The sequence below is a fragment of the Neovison vison genome, chromosome 3 (assembly GCF_020171115.1).
Source record: "Neovison vison isolate M4711 chromosome 3, ASM_NN_V1, whole genome shotgun sequence".
Classification (NCBI taxonomy): Eukaryota; Metazoa; Chordata; class Mammalia; order Carnivora; family Mustelidae; genus Neogale; species Neogale vison.
Genome location: NC_058093.1, coordinates 160,288,877 through 160,308,181, shown reverse-complemented (window position 1 = coordinate 160,308,181; position 19,305 = coordinate 160,288,877). Strand labels below are relative to the sequence as shown.

Below are 19,305 nucleotides of genomic sequence, written 5' to 3'. Positions count from 1 at the left end.
AAGGAAGAAATGAAATCACACACAGTGTACAGAGTGCCCAGCACAGTGCCTGCTGCGTTAGTAACAGGAAGCTGTCCGGGCCTGTATTGCAGATGTTACTGTGAGCCCAGGTGTTACAAGTGTTCTCTTTTATTTTTAACCTAATTGTAATATGGAACATTTGTATGAGAATTTGAGTCTCTCAGGGCCAGTGCAGAGCACAGTAGCATGCCTCATGGGACTTCTGTCCAGGAACTTCTCTGCCATTCAGGGTGTTGTGGGAACAGTGGTTCCATCAGCCCTAAGTCTTCCTGACATTGTTAGCATTCCAGCCTCATTTTTTCATTACCACAATACCGTCAAGTCACAGTTCACACACCAGTGAGTTGTGCAAGAGAAACCTTCCCGAAAACAGTTGCTCTGCTTAATATTTGGGCAAAAGAGATCTTGATTCTTATTTTTGCCTTCACATATGTGAAAGTCTTCTGAGCCTAGGAAAAGTTACATTTGTGTATAATACAAGCATTGTATTTAATTCTCACAGAAATTTAATTTTTCTTGACATCTGGATAGCTCAGTCAGTTGAGCATCCACCTTCAGCTCAGGTCATGATCCCATGGTCCTGGGATCAAGTCCTGCATTGGGCTTCCTGCTTGGCAGAGACCCTGCTGTTCCCTCTGCTTGTATGCATGTATTTTCTCTCTATTGCTCCCTGACAAAATCTTTTCTAAAAATTAATTTTTCTTTGAAAAAAATAAAACACATGTAAATATATTTCCTTGTTTTTTATTTTGGACAGTGGATTTATGGTATATCACTTCTGTGGTCACATCACCAAAATGGTACCCCTTTTCCCATTTGCCTGGCTTGTTAAATGCAATGTTTAAATATAAATGTGTTACTTAATAGAATATGAATAATTCAGAGTCAGTTATTTCTTTCAACAGGTGTTACAAAAGTAGATTATGGAGATATATCATCAAGACTTGGTTTAAGACACAAACTACAATGCAAACCTTTCTCCTGGTACCTAGAGAATATTTATCCTGATTCCCAGATTCCACGTCACTATTTCTCTTTGGGAGAGGTAAAATATATATATTCTGTGTGGTTATTTATGTTCTCATTCATCAAAAGCAGTGGAGGTTAAACATCCAACAAGGGAATCACTTCATACTAAAATTACATAACCTCAAGTGTGAGAAAGTTCTTGTTGGTTAACACCGTCTACCTCCTAATTTGAAATCTTGTTGATTTTTTGTCGTGTGCAGTTTATTAAAATAAGAATGTTCTGCTCCTAACTTGACAGGGTTGGACTCTTATTTCAATATTTTAGTGTCTTCTGCAGACTTCTTATTTTAACAAACTGACCCATTTAGTTGAAAGCATACATTCCTAAAGATAATGTCCTGGTGTTAATTAGCCTGAAATGAAAGAAGTAAAGATAAATTGTGAAGAACTGACAAGGAAAGTTGGAAGACCATATATAATGTAAGTCATAGCAGCAAATGATATGTGTGGAGAGGGCCACAGCAGGCCTCATCCCAGGGCTGAACCTTCCTGACACTCAGGGAAAGTAACCACGCCATTCCATAGGAGGCTGCCACTTCTTCAGTCTTCCCGTGCATTCAACAAATATTTGAGTATCTACTGTAGATACTATCTTACATACAAGGAATACAGCAGGGAATAAAGTCTCTGCTCTTGCAAGCCTTGTAGTCTGTGGAGGAAGCTGGCTATTTAAAGTACACAGTATAGCAGGCAGTACTAAGGGCAAAGGAGAATGAGAATGGCTGGCGGGCTTGAGTATTGCTGCTGTTTTTGTTGGGGCAAGGCCCCTCATAGGAGTTTTGATTTTGAGCAGAAATTTACAGAAGTGAATGAGGAAGTCATATGAATTCCTGGGAAAAGAGCATTTCAGGCCCAGGGAAAAACAAGTACAAAGGCCCTAAGATAAGAGTGTACTTAGCACGTTCCAGAAGCAGCAGAGGCCCGTTGTCTGAAATGGGATGAACAGGGGTGGGGAGGGTAGTAGAAGAAGAGGTCGAACATACCGAAGGTGAGATAATATAGAGCTGGTAGGCCACAGTAAGTACATTATGTTTTATTCTGAGGATGGGAAGGCAGAGAGAGCCAAGCAAACCTTCACTGGGAAAGGAACAGATTGCTATATTGAGCAAAACCATGAGGGGACAAGAGTAGAGCTGGAGTCTTGGTGAAAGGAAAGAGTAGTGAAGGACTGTGTTAAGATTTTCACCTGCGATACTAGGAAGGAAAGTTGGCATTATCAAGATAGGAAGGCTTGTGGAGGAGGCACAGGGACATTCAGCTGTGCAGTTTGGGACATGTTAAATTGGATCCACGTAAAGTTACAGGGTAGGTCATTGCATTTACAAATCTTCAGTCTGAGTGAGAGATTGGGGCTGGAGATCTGAAGTTAGGGACTATCAGTATATGAAACAAAACTGCATGAGATCGCCTTGGGAAGACCAAGCGTAGATGGAGAAGAGGGGGGAGGAACAAGGATCCAGCCATACGAAACTCCACAAGGTAGAATTTATGAAATGAGAGGGAATTAGGCAAAAAGATTTAGAGAAGAGTGACCACTGAAATAGAACCAAGAGAGTGGTATCCCAGAGACTAAGTGAAAGATGTGTTTCAGGAAAGAGGAAGTGGTTGGCTGTTGAGAAAGACTGTTGCAGAGAACTGGCCATTGGACTGGCAAAGGAGAAGCTGTCATTAGGCACCATCTCACTGTGTCCATAGGGTTCCCGTGGTGATTGGTAGGGACAAAATCCCTAATGGCTTCAAAGAAATGGAGATCATGATTGTGGCAAGTCTTGTAAGAAATTTTGTTTAAAGGAGAGCAGAGAAATGGTTGGTAGCTAAAGAGGAATATGGAGGAAAGGGGGGGGTTTGTTTGCTATAAAAGAGCCATTGATTGTAGGAGTCATGTTTAGTAGATGATCATGGTGGGGGATAGGATGAGAAGGCAGGGCATCCATTGAAATAGAAAGGAAGGTGGAGGGAGTGGGGACAAATGTTAGGGTCATTTGAACTGAGGGTAGAAGCAGGTAGTTTGTGGTGGAAGTATGAGCTCTTCTGATTCTTTTGTTTTCTTTCTTTTTTTTTTTTTCCAATTTATTTATTTTCAGAAAAACAGTATTCATTATTTTTTCACCACACCCAGTGCTCCATGCAAGCTGTGCCCTCTATAATACCCACCACCTGGTACCCCAACCTCCCACCCCCCCCCGCCACTTCAAACCCCTCAGATTGTTTTTCAGAGTCCATAGTCTCTCATGGTTCTGAAGATTTTCAGTTGAAAGTGAAGAGAGGGTATTGATTGGGTGGGGGGCAGGTAGGGAACGAGAAAGAGATGTAGAGTAGGGTGTCAGAGAGCAAATACGCCACAGAGGGGAGCCCAGGGACTAATAGTGGTGAGTCAGAGTGAAACTATTTAGTCCATGCCAGGGTGAGTACAGGTTACTATTCGCCCTTAGTTGTTACTGAGGCTACTTCAGGCTTCACTCAAGCGCCTCTGAACTTTGTTGTCATTTAAGAAATTCATCCTCAAGCAGATGAGTATGCTGTTTCTTGCTTCATTAATGAGACTATTCCCTTTGTTGTAGCCACGTTCCGGTCAAGGGGGGTTGTTTGTGGGAGGGTGAATATTGGCCATCAAAATTTTCAGTGGACCATGGAATGTATATGGGGGATGTACCATGGGAAGATTTATAGCAGTTGCTCCTGTAATTTGCCTTTTTAAAAACTTATTTATATTTTACTTAAGTAACCTACAGTGCAATATTGGTTTCTGGAGTAGAATTCGGTGATTCGTTATTTACATACAATACCCAGTGCCCATCACAAGAAGTGCTTTCAATACCCATCACCCATCTCGCCCGTCTCCCTGCCCACCTCCCTCCATCAACCTTCAGTTTGTTCTTTATCATTAAGAGTCTCTTGTGGTTTGTTTCCTTCTCCTTTTTCCCCCTTTCCCATATGTTCATCTGTTTTGTTTCTTAAATTCCACATGAGTGAGATCCTGTGGTATTTGTCTTTCTCTGACTTATTTCATAGAGCATAATACACTCTAGGTCTATTCACGTTGTTGCAAATGGCAAGATTTCGTTCTTTTTGATGCCTAATATTCCAGTGCACGCATGTGCACATGCACACACGCACATACAATCTTTATTCATTCATTAGTCAGTGGACATTGGCTATTTGAGCTCTCTCCATAGTTTGGCTATTGATAATGCTGTTGTAAACATGGGGGTGCATGTATCCCTTTGAATCTATTTAGGTAAATATCTGGTAGTGTAATTGCTGAATCATAAGACAGTTGTATTTTTAACTTTTTGAGGAACCTTCATACTGTTCTCCAGACTGGCTGCACCAGTTTGCATTCCCACCAGCAGTGTAAGAGTGTTCCCCTTTCTCTACATCCTCTCCAACACCTGTTTCTTGTGTTGTTAATTTTAGCCATTCTGACAGGTGTGAGGTTGTATCTCATTGTGGTTCTGATTTTCCCTGATGATGAGTGATGTTGGGTATCTTTTCATGTGTCTGTTAGCCATCTGGATGTCTTCTTTGGAAAAGTGTCGATTCCTGTCTTCTGTCCATTTCTTCCCCGCCCCCCCCCCCCAGCCTCTAAGGTCTTCTGCTCATTTCTTAACTGGATTATTTGGGTTTTTTGGATGTTGAATTTGATAAGTTCTTTATAGATTTTTGGATACTGACCCTTTATCAGATATGTTATTTGCAGATATCTTCTTTCATCCCATTGGCCTCCTTTTTAGTTGTGTTGATTGCTTCCTTCGCTGTGCAGAAGTTTTTTATCTTGATGAAGTCACAGTATTTTTATCTTGATGAAGTCACAGTATTTTTTTGCTTTTGTTTTCCTTCTCTCTGGTGACATGTCTAGTAAGAAGTTGCTACAGCTAAAGTCAGAGAGGTTTCTGCCTGTGTTATCCTCTAGGATTTTGATGGTTTCCTGCCTTACGTTTAGAAATGGATGAAAGCATCTGTTTTGAATTTTTTTGTGTGTGGTATAAGAAAGTGGTCCATTTTCATTCTTCTGCATTGTTGCTGTGCAGTTTTCCCAACACCATTTTTGAAGAGACTGTTTTTTCCATTGGATATTCTTTCCTGTTTTATTAAAGATTAGTTGACCATATAGTTGTGAGTATACCTTGCCTTTAGAATAGAGAAGGAGTTGTTTTTTCCCCTTGAACTGAGCCAATTTTGGATAATACCTAGGCATAGTTCGCTGGGCCAGAATACAGGCGTTATTACAAAGAGCTAACCCACAGTAGATGATTGCCAAGGCAAGTTTGTTCTTTACCTGCCTCTTAACAGCTGGCTTTTTAAAAACAGATTTTATTATCCGTGGCCTGCTTGTCACTGCCTTTTTAACAAAGCAGATGGTCCTAAGCTTGTTTGCCCTTAAGATCAGGCCATCCTATACAGTTGCTCTAACTTTTGGGGTTGGGGTCTTTCTTAAGCACCCACCCTAGTGCAGCTGGGGATCTCATGCTGGGATCATAACTCCAGCTACATGAACTTTACTGTGCTAAAAACTGGAATTTAGACGTTTGGGGATCTTTTGTCATACATCAAAGGTCTGGAGAAGCCTGAAATCCTAGGATTTTAGAGTAAAAGGGAATGAGAGGTAGGAATTTAGTCTCTACCTTCACTAAGTCTGACTCTCACAGCTCCTGTAGGATCTGGAACTGAGCAGATGTGTTTCTTTGTGATATCTAATAACTGTTAATCAAGGCGATAAATAAAATAAACAACCAAAGAAACCAAATAAGTCAGACCTTTTGACAGCTTAGTCAGTCTTACGGACTAACCCATGGCTTCTCTAGGCAGATCTAACAACCCTAAGATACGTAGTGAGCATGAACTCTGTAGGTGCCTGTCTGAGTGCTTTATGTTATCCTCAAACCAACACTAGGAGATACAGGTGCTGTTATCTCCACTTGACAGTAAGGAAACTGAGGCATACCTAACTGGTTTGAACAACATCCTCAGGTCACAGCTGCGAAATGGAAGAAAGACATAGACAATATGGCTTGAGAGCTGGTGCTCGTAACCATTAACACCCATACTCTTTCTCATATTCAACCAATATTTCTCTTATGGCCGAGAGGGAAAAAGTGAATCCAGATTCGATTATACGAGATTCCAAAAATCTTTAATTGTCTGTATTGTTCCACCTTCTGGAGGAGACTAAGCAAAAACTAAGAAACCTAGGCTCTTGGTTCCTGCCTGTTCCCAGGAATGAGTGTGTTCACAGTTATTTTCAACTTCCATATCATAATGATAGATGTAATGATAGATGAGTTGCTGAATGTGTGATAAGAAAACCTGACATTTATCCTGGGCCTACTACGTGTGAGTTTCTGTTAGGCTTCTGCATGTGTTACCTTACTGAACGCCCTTGGCAAACCTAGGAGAGATTGGTACCCCTGTTACACAGATGAGAAACTGAGGTTCTTACAGCTTTCCCAGTTACTGTGTTCTAAAGAATACTGAGGTCTAATGTCCCCCAAGCTGCTCGACTAGAAAGGCAGGGGATGGGGGAGGAGGGAGTAGATTTTGTGATCAGAAATGTTTGGGAAATGCTGCTTGTTATATCTTAACATCTTTCTCTACCACCCATCCCCACCCCTACCAAAAGTCACGGTATAGTAAACTGCTTTGAGAAGTCCTTCAGCAAAAAACCTATTTAAATCTGTTGAACCCAGTAATTTTTAGACACATTTGATCACAAAACCCCCCTATATGGTGGCACATAGGTCAACGCTTGGCTGGATGATTTTGTTCAGATCATGGTTCTGGGAGTTACCGTCTTGGAGTGCAAACTGGTCACGGTCTCGTAGCTAGTAATGCTAGAGTAGGGAAAGAAACTCACATCTGCATGTCCCCATACCCCAAACTTTCACTCCTGCCCACCTGCCTCAGAAATGCACCCCTTTCCCCCCGACCACTGTATTTCAGATGTTGCTGTGATCCACGTGGAAAGCTCCCTATTTCCTGTTTTCCTCACCCGTTGTACATGGTGCTTGGGACCTTTTTGGTTTGGCTCCTTGGCAAGCCTGGCTCTGTAAGGAAAGATGTGTTACTCAGACATAAACAGATCCTATAAAAAGGACCATTAGCCTGCTAACTTTCCTCCTGGAAATAATTTAGATCCATTAAGATTTCTACTACTACTACTTTTCTTCCAGAAAGTATGAACCGGAAGTAGGCACTTTTATGTGCCTTTCACAGAGGGATAAGAATGTGGTAACTTGGCTTCATTAGCGTGTGTGCACATTGTTTCCCATCACTGACAAGGAGTTCCTCTCAAACCATGGAAAACTTCAGCCTTTGTGTCCGCATCTGTCCTGCACATCCCGTGGGGCTGCTGCTTGCCACCAGTGGCTGTATTAAAATGAACTAAAATTAAATAAAATTTGAAAGTCAGTTCCTCAGTCACACTAGCCAGATATTTAGTGCCCAATAGCAAGAAGTAAAAGAAGAAATATAATAAAGTACTCAATAGCCACATAGGCTAGTAGCTACCATGTTGGATGGCACAAGTAGAGAACACTTCCATCGTCAACGAAAGTTCTTCCAGACAGCACTGGAGACATTAACACAAACAGCCAACCCAGGAGGTTGTCTACCTTGTCATTCGACACATTTCTCCCTGCCCAGGCTCTGAGTTGAGGTAACCACATTGCTTGCCAAATCCACTTTAAAACAAACTTATAATTACTGTATGCCCTCTGTAATCCTCATTACTTTCAAATAATTTAGGTGCGTCCTAGAACAGTTTTTACAGGAAGTACTGTATCAGGGTTCCAGACCATCCCGTCAGTAGCTATTCCCCTGCCAGGTTAAGGGGAACGTCAGGACAGTATTTATGTTTAGGAGTATCTACTCTAACGAGGAAATCTCCCCTCTTCCTACATCAAGTCTTCTAGTTTAAGGATCCCTGATAATTTAGAATCTCGGTTTCATTAGGCATCCTGATGATTACCAAATATCTTACCCAAGAGGACGTCTCTTACCTCTCTTTCCTAGACAGTCATCAAGATGGAACTTGGAATGTGAATGTGAGGGAACTCGAAGGATTGATTGTGCAACAAGGCTGCTGAGCATCCTGCTCTCGGTCCTTTCCGCTGTGTGTGTGTGTGTGTGTGTGTGTGTGTGTAGTGGAAAGCTCAGACCTTACTGTGCATACGTATCTGTGTATGTGTTTGTCCAGTTTACCTCTCACTTCCTCTGTTTTCATTATTGTCCCATAGATACGAAATGTGGAAACAAATCAGTGTCTAGATAACATGGCCAGAAAAGAGAATGAAAAAGTTGGAATTTTTAACTGTCATGGTATGGGAGGTAACCAGGTGAGTATTTTAGTAAAGCTTGAAAAGAAATAATTTTTGGATTTGTTTTAATCTTATGCCCCTTTTATCTCATTACATCATTCAGGAAATATTTTCCTACCTATGAAGAGACAATAATAAAGACCTTTTAGGAAAAAGGAGCTTTTAATCTAATGATTATTTTTAAATGAAACATTTGTAAAAGGCCCCTTTGTGAGAACTGTATTTACATTGCTGTGCATGAGATTTACTTTGCCCTTTTTAGTCAAACAGATGACAGCTCTTGACAATACACTCAGTGTATACAGAGAGCTCAAGGTCATTTTTTCTTTCCTCTGTGCAAAATTAGCAGTAGCTTTTCTGAGTCATTCTCCTAATACTACATTACTCAAGTTCAAAAAAATCTTGAAATATTTTTTTTCTTCCAGATTACTGGCTGCTTTCTTTTAGTGTTAAAGCTTATATGTGTGCATCTTTTTCAGGTTTTCTCTTATACTGCCAACAAAGAAATTAGAACAGATGACCTTTGCTTGGATGTCTCTAAACTTAATGGCCCAGTCACAATGCTCAAATGCCACCACCTAAAAGGCAACCAACTTTGGGAGTATGATCCAGTGGTAAGTTAATCAATTGCATATAAGAGTGAAATTAAGTGTGTTTTGTAGCTAGAAGAAGGAATTCTTTATAGTGAAAAGAATTAATTCTTAGAGTTTGAATATGTATCAGATCGTTCTTACACTCTAAAAATGGACAGATGGTGGCATGTCTCGGTGTCTCAGTGGGTTAAGCATCTGCCTTTGGCTCAAGTCATGATCCCAGGGTCCTGGGATTGAGCCCTGCATCGGGCTTTCTGCTCAGCGGGGAGCCTGCTTCTTCCTCTCCCTGCCTCTCTGCCTACTTGTGATCTCTGTCAAATAAATAAAATCTTAAAAAAATAAATTTTAGGGTGTCTGGGTGGCTCAGTGGGTTAAGCCACTGCCTTCGGCTCAGGTCATGATCTCAGGGTCCTGGGATCGAGTCCCATATCGGGCTCTCTGCTCAGCGGGGAGCCTGCTTCCCTTCCTCTCTCTCTCTGCCTGCCTCTCTGCCTACTTGTGAAATCTCTCTCTCTCTCTCTCTCTCTCTCTCTCTGTCAAATAAATAAATAAATCTTTTTTTAAAAAATAAAATAAATAAATTTTTTAAAAAGTGGACAGATGGGAAAAACAACCCAAGTAAAAGAGACGTTTTATAATCTCCCCAGTAATTGGCCTTGCCTCCAGTTCTGGTCCTTGTTGCCATTATAGCCACTCTTTCTTCTGTCTGTCCTCAAGCTCTGTTGTCTTGCGTGGGAGAAATGGAGCCAGGAGGAGCCTGTTTAAATTACTGAATTAAACACTTAAGTATGAGGTGAGCTTTAAATAATGAAATTCTCTGGCTCATGATTGTTCTATGACATATAACAAAACTTTTTATATTTATCTTTGCTTTCCTCTGGAACCTTTCCCACTTGCCACACACTGTATGTTGTACTCACACGGAGGTGCATGAAGAATCCATCAAAGCATGCCCAATGAGTCTCTTTCCTGTGCTTTGTACCTGGCTAACCTCCCAACTTGTGCTTTTGCTTTATAGTTCTGGAACCAGTTCCAGAATCTTCAGTAGGTCTTACTCTGGTTCTTTTTCCCTCTGCACCTGCAGTTTTCTCTCTCACGTTAGGAAAGACTTCTCCTCCTGCTTGACTTTCTGCATTCCATCATGTGTTATATCACAGTGATTGGCTGACATTCATGCCTCTGGTTCTCCAGCCTTAGCTCCTGCCTCAGCCTGACACTACTGAAACAGATCCTGGATGCAAAGCCACGACCATTTCTGTCTCTTTTCTCCTAACTTCTCTGTTAGCATTTACTGTTGGGGAACAGATGAGATTTTAACTTTTATCCATTGGCTTTAGATGCACTACTGCTTAGTGTCTTCTCTTAGCTTTCTCTCTCTCCATCTGCTTGGATTACTCCACTGCTGCTTTCTTCCCCTTCCATGGAGATTGTGCCATATGACCATGTCATATGCAAACCCTGGGCTGCTTCAATCATCAGCCCTACTGTTCCTAGAACATGCCCTGCACCCTCGCACCTGCACTGAAGATCATATAGTTAACCTCTGCTTCTGACAAATCCTACTCCATCTTGAGGGTCCAGCTCTGACATCACTTCCCTGAAGCCCAGCTAGAAATCAGCTCCCTCTCTTCTAGTTCCAATCCTCCCTGACCTGTCATGCTCAACTGCTTTGTACTTGTTTCTGTTCCAGTCTTCTCTCCACTGTTAACTCCTAGAGGGCAGAGACTGTGCTTTATAAATCCTGGATGTCAAACTATGGTAAAAGTAACTCTAAATATAAGAATTCAGTTAATAGCACTGTTAGAAATGGCCTGAACCGGCTGTTCTGGGGTTGGGCATGGGCAGCCGCCGCTCTGGGCATAGCTGCTCCAGCACTACAGGCCGTGCAGCCTCTCGGCCCTCAGATGCTTCGTGCCAGGGGCACCCCACAGTGACTCAGTGGGAAGGGCTGCCGGGTGCTTCAGTCAGTTAAGTGTCCAGGTCGTGAGCTCAGGCTTGTGAGACCGAGCCCTGAGGCCAGCTCCATGCTCAACAGGAGTCTGCTTGATATTTTCTCCCTCTGCCCCTCTTTCCCAGCTCATGTTCTCTCTAAAATAATCTTTGAAAAAAAATAAATAAATCTCCCATTCAGTGAAAAATGACAGTCTGTTAGGAAACACAAAACCTGTTTATAGTAGCATGAACAAATAGGGGCTTACTCTTCTTAATGAGTGGAAGTAAGTGGCTTCTGGGGTAGAGATTCAGTGGCACAGTGGTGTGAGGGCTAATTTTGCTGCATATTCCTAGCCTTTTTTGTGGCCACAGATGGCTGTTGTAGCTCTTACCCTCATATCCCAACTCAAGAGAGGAGAGAGAAGAGGGGACATCGCCCTACCCCCTGTTTTGCTCTTTATCAGGAAAGCCGGAGCTTCTCCTGGACCTCCCCTGCAGAGTCTGCTGTCTTATGGGCCAGAACTTCATCTCATCCTGACACCCCCTCCACCAGCTGAAAGGGAGGCTGGTTAAACAGGCATTGGGGTTCCGGTGTCGCTGGTGTGAGGGGGACAGAGTGGAAATGCTGCCTGTAGCCTGTGTATGATCTACACAGTCTACCACACCTGGTATTCCAGAAGTAGATATGTGGTTAGAAATTTAAGGAGCTTAAAGTGGGTTTAGGGGATTTAGAAAGCAGCAGTTATGAGTGTAAAATTTTAAACCGTCTGCAGCTCTTTGCACAGTCTTGTCTGAGATAAAATTTTAGTTTGCAGGCTGGGTTCTACCAGAAGCAGACTCAGATAAAGTTTAGTGTTCACAGTGTTTATTAGGCAGCAGCCTTTGGATCAGCACCTGTAAAAAGGAGAGGGAGAAGGCCCGAGTTGGGCAGAGGAAGGAGTCACATCGCACTGCAGCTGCACAGGGAGCTCCGGGACAGCCTGTCAGTGTTGTCCTGCCTCCATCGGTCAGAAACACAGCAAGCTAGAGAAATAAAAAAAATAAATTACTGACATATTTTAAGTTTTATTTATTTAAGTAATCTCTGTACCCAACATGGGGCTCAAACTCAAGAACCCACGATCAAGAGTCCCACATGCTGCCTGGAGCCAGCCGGGTGCCAGGGAGTCATGATGTCTTAGGTTCCAAAGGAACCCTAGAATAAAACCCAGGGCCTTGTTTTATAGGTGTAGAGAGACTGCAGCCCAGAATGGAACTTACCCTTTGTTACATAAAGATTATTTAAAGATTATTGGTCACAGAGCAGATAAAATGATGTAACAGTATCTCAAGCCCCGAATTCTAGACCCAGGATTCTTTGCACGGTCCCATACTATCTTCATCTTACTTATATTCTATATTACATTCGGTTCATGACACCAGGTTCTCGTGCTTTGATGATCGTAACTGTCCTTTCTAGAATAAATTGCAGATTTTGATCCAGTTATATCTAGAGATTAGGGGCAAGAGCCAGCAAATTATCTTTTCCAGGTTACAAGTAGACTTCAGGGAGTTAAAATGACAGCTCTTATCCTCTCCTTCAAAGGTTACAGCTGTCAACTGTTTATCCTTCATCAAGCTTTTTCTCTCTGGAGACTAGTCAGTGCCGACTGGGTCCTCTACTGAGTACAGTGACAACAGTCCCCATGAAAAGGACATGTTCCAGATAAAAGAATTACATTAAAATAGAGGGATGAGTATCAGTCAAATAAATATGTGTTAGTAAACATTTTTTACATTTCCTTATAGTTGTATGTTTACAGGATAATGCTTAATCCACAATCCTACACTGCTTCTTTGAGTAACAAATGAACTGACCTACACTAATCACTCCTAACCCTCCTCTGTCCTGACGTTTTGAAATATTCAAAATCAACATGACAGCATCAGATCCGTAGCACAGACAAGAACATAGAAAATTATATAGCTGCATCTCTCAGCCATTTATTAAAGGCTGCTTCATCAGTCTTACAATCTTTTAAGATTTTGAGTATTCTAAAGGACCTGAGTTTCTAATAACTTGAGGTTTGGAATCACAGAATTAATTTGAACAGCCTTATCACAGGGAAGTGAAGTGATTTTGAAATAGCTTTTTGAAAATAGGTTGAGGATCCTAAATTAGGAACCACTAATCTGATTCTCCCCCCACCGGAAGCTGAAGCACAAAAGTGAAATTTCTCCCAGTGCTTTAGAGCTTGTGCAGAATTGGGACTTAGCATTTTGGTTATCTTACTTCAAGTTCAGCATAACCCCCTATACCCCAGTGCCTTTCTCCCTCCCACATAGCTCTTAACGGCGGTCTTTATGTAGACACTTTTCTACAGAGCAGTTTAAGTCTTACCAAAAATGATGGTTGAGATGTGTGAATTTTATTTTTCACTTTCATGTTAAGATTTCTTTTCTGTCACTTTCAGAAATTAACCCTGCAGCATGTGAACAGTAATCAGTGCCTGGATAAAGCCACAGAAGAGGATAGCCAGGTGCCCAGCATAAGAGACTGCAATGGAAGCCGGTCCCAGCAGTGGCTTCTTCGAAATGTCACCCTTCCAGAAATATTCTGAGACCAAATTTACAAAAAAAAAAAGAAAAAAAGGAAAAAAAAAAAAAAAGAAAGAAAGAAAAGAAAAAAGAAAAAAAATGATTGACTGGGCTACCTCAGCATACATTTCTGCCACATTCTTAAGTAGCAAAAAAGGAAAAGTGCTTTCCTCCTCTGGGGATGTAAGGTTTATCAGCCATTAAAACTTAGACTCCTCTCGCTTTTCACTAGCTGTGAACCAGCCTTCTTGTCCAAAGGACGTGAAACTACATAGTAGCGAGACTGTGCACACTGATGTTTACAAGATTGAAAGAGTCATAAGAGTCATCAAGAATCACGGTAAAGAATATTCAGACAATGATGCAATCAACACAATGTGCTTTCCGGAGCTGCCCCTCCTATGGTTTGCTTGCACGTCAGTAACTGCTGCTGAACGTGCGATCCTAATGAAGAGATTTCCAAGATTTTTTTTCTGATTAGAACTGGTAACCAGTATATTAAATATTGATATAAAAATAAGTGAAAAAGAACTGGAACCAGTTTCAGAATCATGAAAACAACATTTTTACAATTTAAGAAGAAAACTATATTAAACAGGGTTTAAAGGAAATTAAAACAGAACTATGAGAAGTACAATTTGTTATAGTATAGTATCAAATTTCTATATAGATTTTATACCTCAGTGGGGAAAAATAACTGATTCCAATGACATTCATTTTCATCTGTGATAGTCATGGATGCTTTTTTTTTTTTCCTTGGGGTGCTGAAATTGAGCTGAAAAAAAAAATGGCTCTTTGAACATAGTTTTAATTGCTTTCTTCAATTTTTTATTTGGTTTATGGGCTGTTGGAATTGTAATTTTTAATTGCCTTCAAAGAATGAAGATTTAACATAATGTCTGGTCTCACTGAACACGTTAGATCTCTCAGTTGCTCTTGGGTCAACTGGCTTATAGACTTTCACATACAAATTTCTTATTAGATCTTGAACTTCTTAACTTGATTCAGCTGATTATGCTTAATACCCAAGATTCATACTACTGTACTACAGATTTATTTTCACAGCAATAAATCTTCAGTTCTTTATGATTCCACTCAACAAAAGGCCTGCAGAAGTGATTATTTGGATATTTAGAGAGGATACAATGGATGTTTTTTTGGAAAACTTTTTTCACTCCATACTCAGATGTGCTTTATTGTCAAGTACATATTTAGATTAGGTTCTTGAATTGTAATGGTGATCTGCTGCCCTTTTTTTTTTTTTTTTTTTTTTTTTAATAAAATTTGACTGAAAATGTTTGACCTTGTTTTAATGAGTTAACCGAAGAACTGCAGCTACTGCTCCACATTAGTCCTGCATTTCTTCCATTTAGGTTAAATTCATTTTATTTTTTTCTGATTTTAAATACCACAAAATAACTTCAGAATCAATTAAAAGTTGAGTTAATTTGATAAAAGATCTCATTGTGACATGTTTTCTGATATGTAAAGCAGTTCATTGGCAAAAGTATATTTCCTTATTTGTAAGGCTATATTTAGTGACATTCTTTTCTTTGATTATCAAGGACTCTCACTGCAGGCAGTGCTATTTGTTGTGCCTAAGAATGTTTCTGAAAGTTCTGTCACTAATACTACTTGTGAAGTTGAGTGCACGGAAAGTTTCTCATCTCCTATTCAAGTTAATCGGTATCAAGAATATGAAGCACATGTGGAGGCTTTAGGGTGAGACTCTAGTACAGAATGCAGAAATTTTGTCCCCAGGAAATTTGCAGTGAAGTAGGTGCTGGATTAGTTCCCCCTCCCCCGGCCCGCCCCACTCCATGAGCTCTGTTAATTCTGTCTTCAGTAGGCCTCTATGTTTGAATAAACCAGATGTCTAATAAATTATTTTCATGCTCAGAATTTCAGGTTTTTATACTCTAGTATAGCTTGGTCTTATTTCTTACTGTAAGAAAGCTTAATAGCAATGTGATTTAAGGTTTTGTTTTGTTTTGTTTTTTAAGAGGGGGATGTGAGTGATTTAATTCATAGGTACTTTTAGAACCTGATGATATTCCCATTGCCTTTATTTTTCTAATTAAAGAATTCCTACATACTTTGAAAAATATAAAATATTCCTCAATAGTTGTGCCTTACATTGATTTATTTGAAGTTAAAATGGATCCCTAGTCATTATATCCATTTGTAGGTCAGGCTGTATGCTAACCACTATTAATAAGTCAAACTGGGAAGAAAAAAAATGAATCAGAAAGAAATCCAAAGATGAAAAGGGGATTATTATTGGATCACTGAAGAATTCATAAATGTGACAAGGATAATCTGAATCTCTCAAATGTATTCACCTTATTCTAATCCCAATCCATTTTAACGTCTTTCTGTTCTAATTGGCAGTCTCAAAAAATAGTAAAATGAAGGGCAGCATGTAGGCCATGTCCTCATTTCCCTAGTCTACATTTAGCTGGAAAAGAGAAGTTCTGTAGGTCTGGTGCTCTCCCCATCTTTCAAGAAATACACCAAAAGCAGACTGAACTCCAGAATTACGTTTTTTAAAGAAGAAAGTAAATCAGAAGGTAGTGTTTCTGAGGCAGCAACTGCGAGCAGAGGTATACAAAGACAACCATTTTTTATTCTGGAAAATTAGATGTGTTCTCAATTACATAACACTTTTCCCATTCTCTGACTTCTTGAAGTTTAACAAGAATTTGCTTGATCTACTAGAACTAATAGTTTTGCAGGAAATGTGGCAAAACTCAGTCATATTGTCTATATACTAGCAACAAATTAAATTTTAAATTCTTACCATCTGTAATCATATCAAACAAGTCAAATACCTAGAATGTTAACAAGAAATATGTAAGACTTCTACCCTACAAAACGTTGCTGAAACTACAGAACGCTGCAATAAATATATTCATGAATTGAAAGGCTGCATACTGTCAAGATCTGTTTCCCACAAATTGATTTCTCGAAGCCAGATTCCAATGAAATAAAACTCCCGTGAGGCTTTCTTATAAAAATTTGCAGATATATATGGAAAGTCAACAGATCCAGAACAGCCAAGATAACCTTGAAGAAGGGGGATGGGGGAATGGGGTTGGAAGAAAACACTACTCGATTTCATGAATTGCTTTAAAATTACAGTAATTAAGAGTGTGATATTAGAGTTAGGACAAACAGATCAGTGCATTAAGAACAGAGTCAAGAAGCAGACCCATAATACATATGGTCATTGGCTTTTCAACAAATACACAAGTTAACTCCATAGGGAAAGTCTCTGAAAATTGATGCTTTCACACAGTGCACAAGGTGTTCATCATGATCACAGGACCCAAATGTGAAGGGTGAAGCAAATCATGGAGAAGAAAACAGACTATCTTCATGACTCTTGGGATACTAAAAGATATCTTAGGACCTAAACTTCATAAAAGAAAAAAAAACGGATTTCACGAAAATTACGCTCTTCTCATCAGATACTAAAGTGAAAAGCAATGCTGCAGGCAAGGACAAAACAGTTGCAAAGGACTCACATGCAGGAAAACAGTTTAAAAGCCACTGCAGAAGCAACACAGTATAAAAGTTAATAAATGACTTGAATACACACTTCACAGAAACTATTCAGATGCACAATTAGCATAGAAAAGGGTGTTACAACATCAGCCACCAGGGAAGGCAGAATGAAACCACCAGGAAACAGTATTGCACACCTGCCTGAATGGCGAGCAAGGGCAGCAGTGGGCAGAAGTGTTAAGTTAGTATAATCACCATGGGAAGCTGCTTGCCAGTTTTATACAAATGCATGCCTCCTCTGGGATTCCACTTCTAGGGATAAGACGTATCGCCCACATTAAGATGCATTCAAGAATATTGAGAGCAGATCTAAAAGAGCCCCTAGCCTGGAAACTACTCAAATATCTGTCAATAACATAATGGATAATCAAGTAATGGTTATTGAAACACTAGTCTACAATTTTTAAAAAATTATTTACTGGTAGAACAATATGGATAACTATAAAAATACTGAAGGAAGAATGCTAGAACATATTTATATGAAGCTCAAGAATAAGCAAAACAAACCTAAGAGCACAGGATGAGAGTCCAAGAAGTCCAGAGAAAAAACTACAAGGCAGAATTAAGCAGAGATCTCAGCCATTTCCCAGGGCCAAGAACAGACCTTCCATTTGAAGGGGCTTGATAAACACTTGAGACTTTACAGGCATACCAGTGGAGATAATGCAGGCGCAATTCCAGACCACTGCATTAAAGCAAATATTGCAATAAAACAAGGCAAATTAATTATTCGGGTTCCCAGTACATATGAAAGTTATGTATGCACTTTAGTATAATCTGTTAAGTGTGAATAGCATTATGTCTAAAAACACCATGTCCAATGTATATAATTTGACTTTTTTTTTTTTTTTGAGCGAGAGAGCGCACGAGCAGTGTTCGCAGGGGCAGAGGGAGAGAGAGAACCTCAAGCAGACTCTGCTGTGCACAGAGCAGTGGGGCTCAATCCCACAACCGTGACACCATGACCTGAGCCAAAATTGAGAGCCAGACACTCAAACCAATTGAGACACTCAGGTACCCTTAAAAATACTTCAATGATAAAAAATGCTAACTCTTATCTGAGCTTTCAGTGAGTTGTAATCACAGATCACAGAGCACCATAACAAATACAATAAAAATGAGAACATTTGTAATACTGTAACAATTACCAAAACATGACACACAGACATGAAGTGAGCAAATGCTACTGGAAAATGGCATCAACAGACTTGCTCAATGCAAGGTGAGAAATAGTATCTGTGAACCACACTGGAGTGCAATAAAACCAAGTATGCCTGTATATTGAAACCTAAGGCCATGTGTAGGAATAAAGACCATTTCTTAAGGACTTGGGGCTATTCCTAGGGCCAAGGACAAAGTGGGGGAAAGGCCAGACCTAACAAAGTATACAACCAAGCCTCTGCAACATTCAGTTGCTCTGCCAATAATCTGCTTCCTTGGACAAAATTCAGCAGTCTTCAGAGGAACATAGCATAATACACAACTCTTGGGTGCATCAGTTACAATATTGAGTTGTCCAGTACAAAACAAAAAGTAACAAAGAAACAATAAAGCAGCCCAACAAAAAGCAGACTCACTGATGACCTAGATGATGGAATTAGCAGACAAATTCAATATAAATGGCTTGGTTTTTTTAAGATACAGAAAAAAATGGATATAATCAAGAGGTGGAAATTTTCAGAAGATATCTAGAAAGTGGAAAAGAAGAATAAGAATCCTAAAATCCTAAAATTAAAAATATATATATATATAATATATATAAATTATATATATAATCACATTCAATTGATTTAAATATATATTTAAATATATATATTTAATATATCTTTATTTAATATATATTTATTTATTAAATATATATTTGTTATATATATTTAAATATATATATATTTTTAAATCAATTGAATGTGATACAATAGAAAAAAGGATCCATGAACTTGAACACAAATCAATTGAGAATTTCCAAACTGAATCACAGATAGAGAAAAAGACTGAGGGAGGGAAAAAGAGCCTTGAGGATAAAATACATGCATCTGAGACCCAAAAGGAGAGAACACAGAATGGGAGCTCTGAGGGAGAACTTGTTTCATGTCTCTCTCATCACTTCCCATAATTACTGACAATCCTTGCCTTGCAGATGCATCACTTCAAATTTTGTCTTTGTCTACACATGGCATTATACTTTCTGTACCTCTCTTTCTCTCCTTTTATATGGTCACCAGTTATATTGGACTTAGGGACTTACTCTAATTCAGTATGAATTTCTCAAC

The 19,305-nt window shown here is 39.8% G+C and overlaps 1 protein-coding gene across 1 annotated transcript in view; it reads left to right on the top strand.

The window, feature by feature from the left end:
- GALNT1 (polypeptide N-acetylgalactosaminyltransferase 1) overlaps positions 1 to 15,355 on the top strand; it is a 79,661-nt gene extending 64,306 nt beyond the window's left edge. Inside the window, exons 9-12 of the mRNA XM_044243152.1 lie at positions 927 to 1,066; positions 8,286 to 8,384; positions 8,846 to 8,980; positions 13,345 to 15,355. Of these exons, the coding sequence (XP_044099087.1) occupies positions 927 to 1,066; positions 8,286 to 8,384; positions 8,846 to 8,980; positions 13,345 to 13,491 (521 nt within the window). The 3' untranslated portion in view covers positions 13,492 to 15,355. The remainder of the gene's footprint in view (positions 1 to 926; positions 1,067 to 8,285; positions 8,385 to 8,845; positions 8,981 to 13,344) is intronic.
- The last annotated feature ends 3,950 nt before the right edge of the window (positions 15,356 to 19,305 follow it).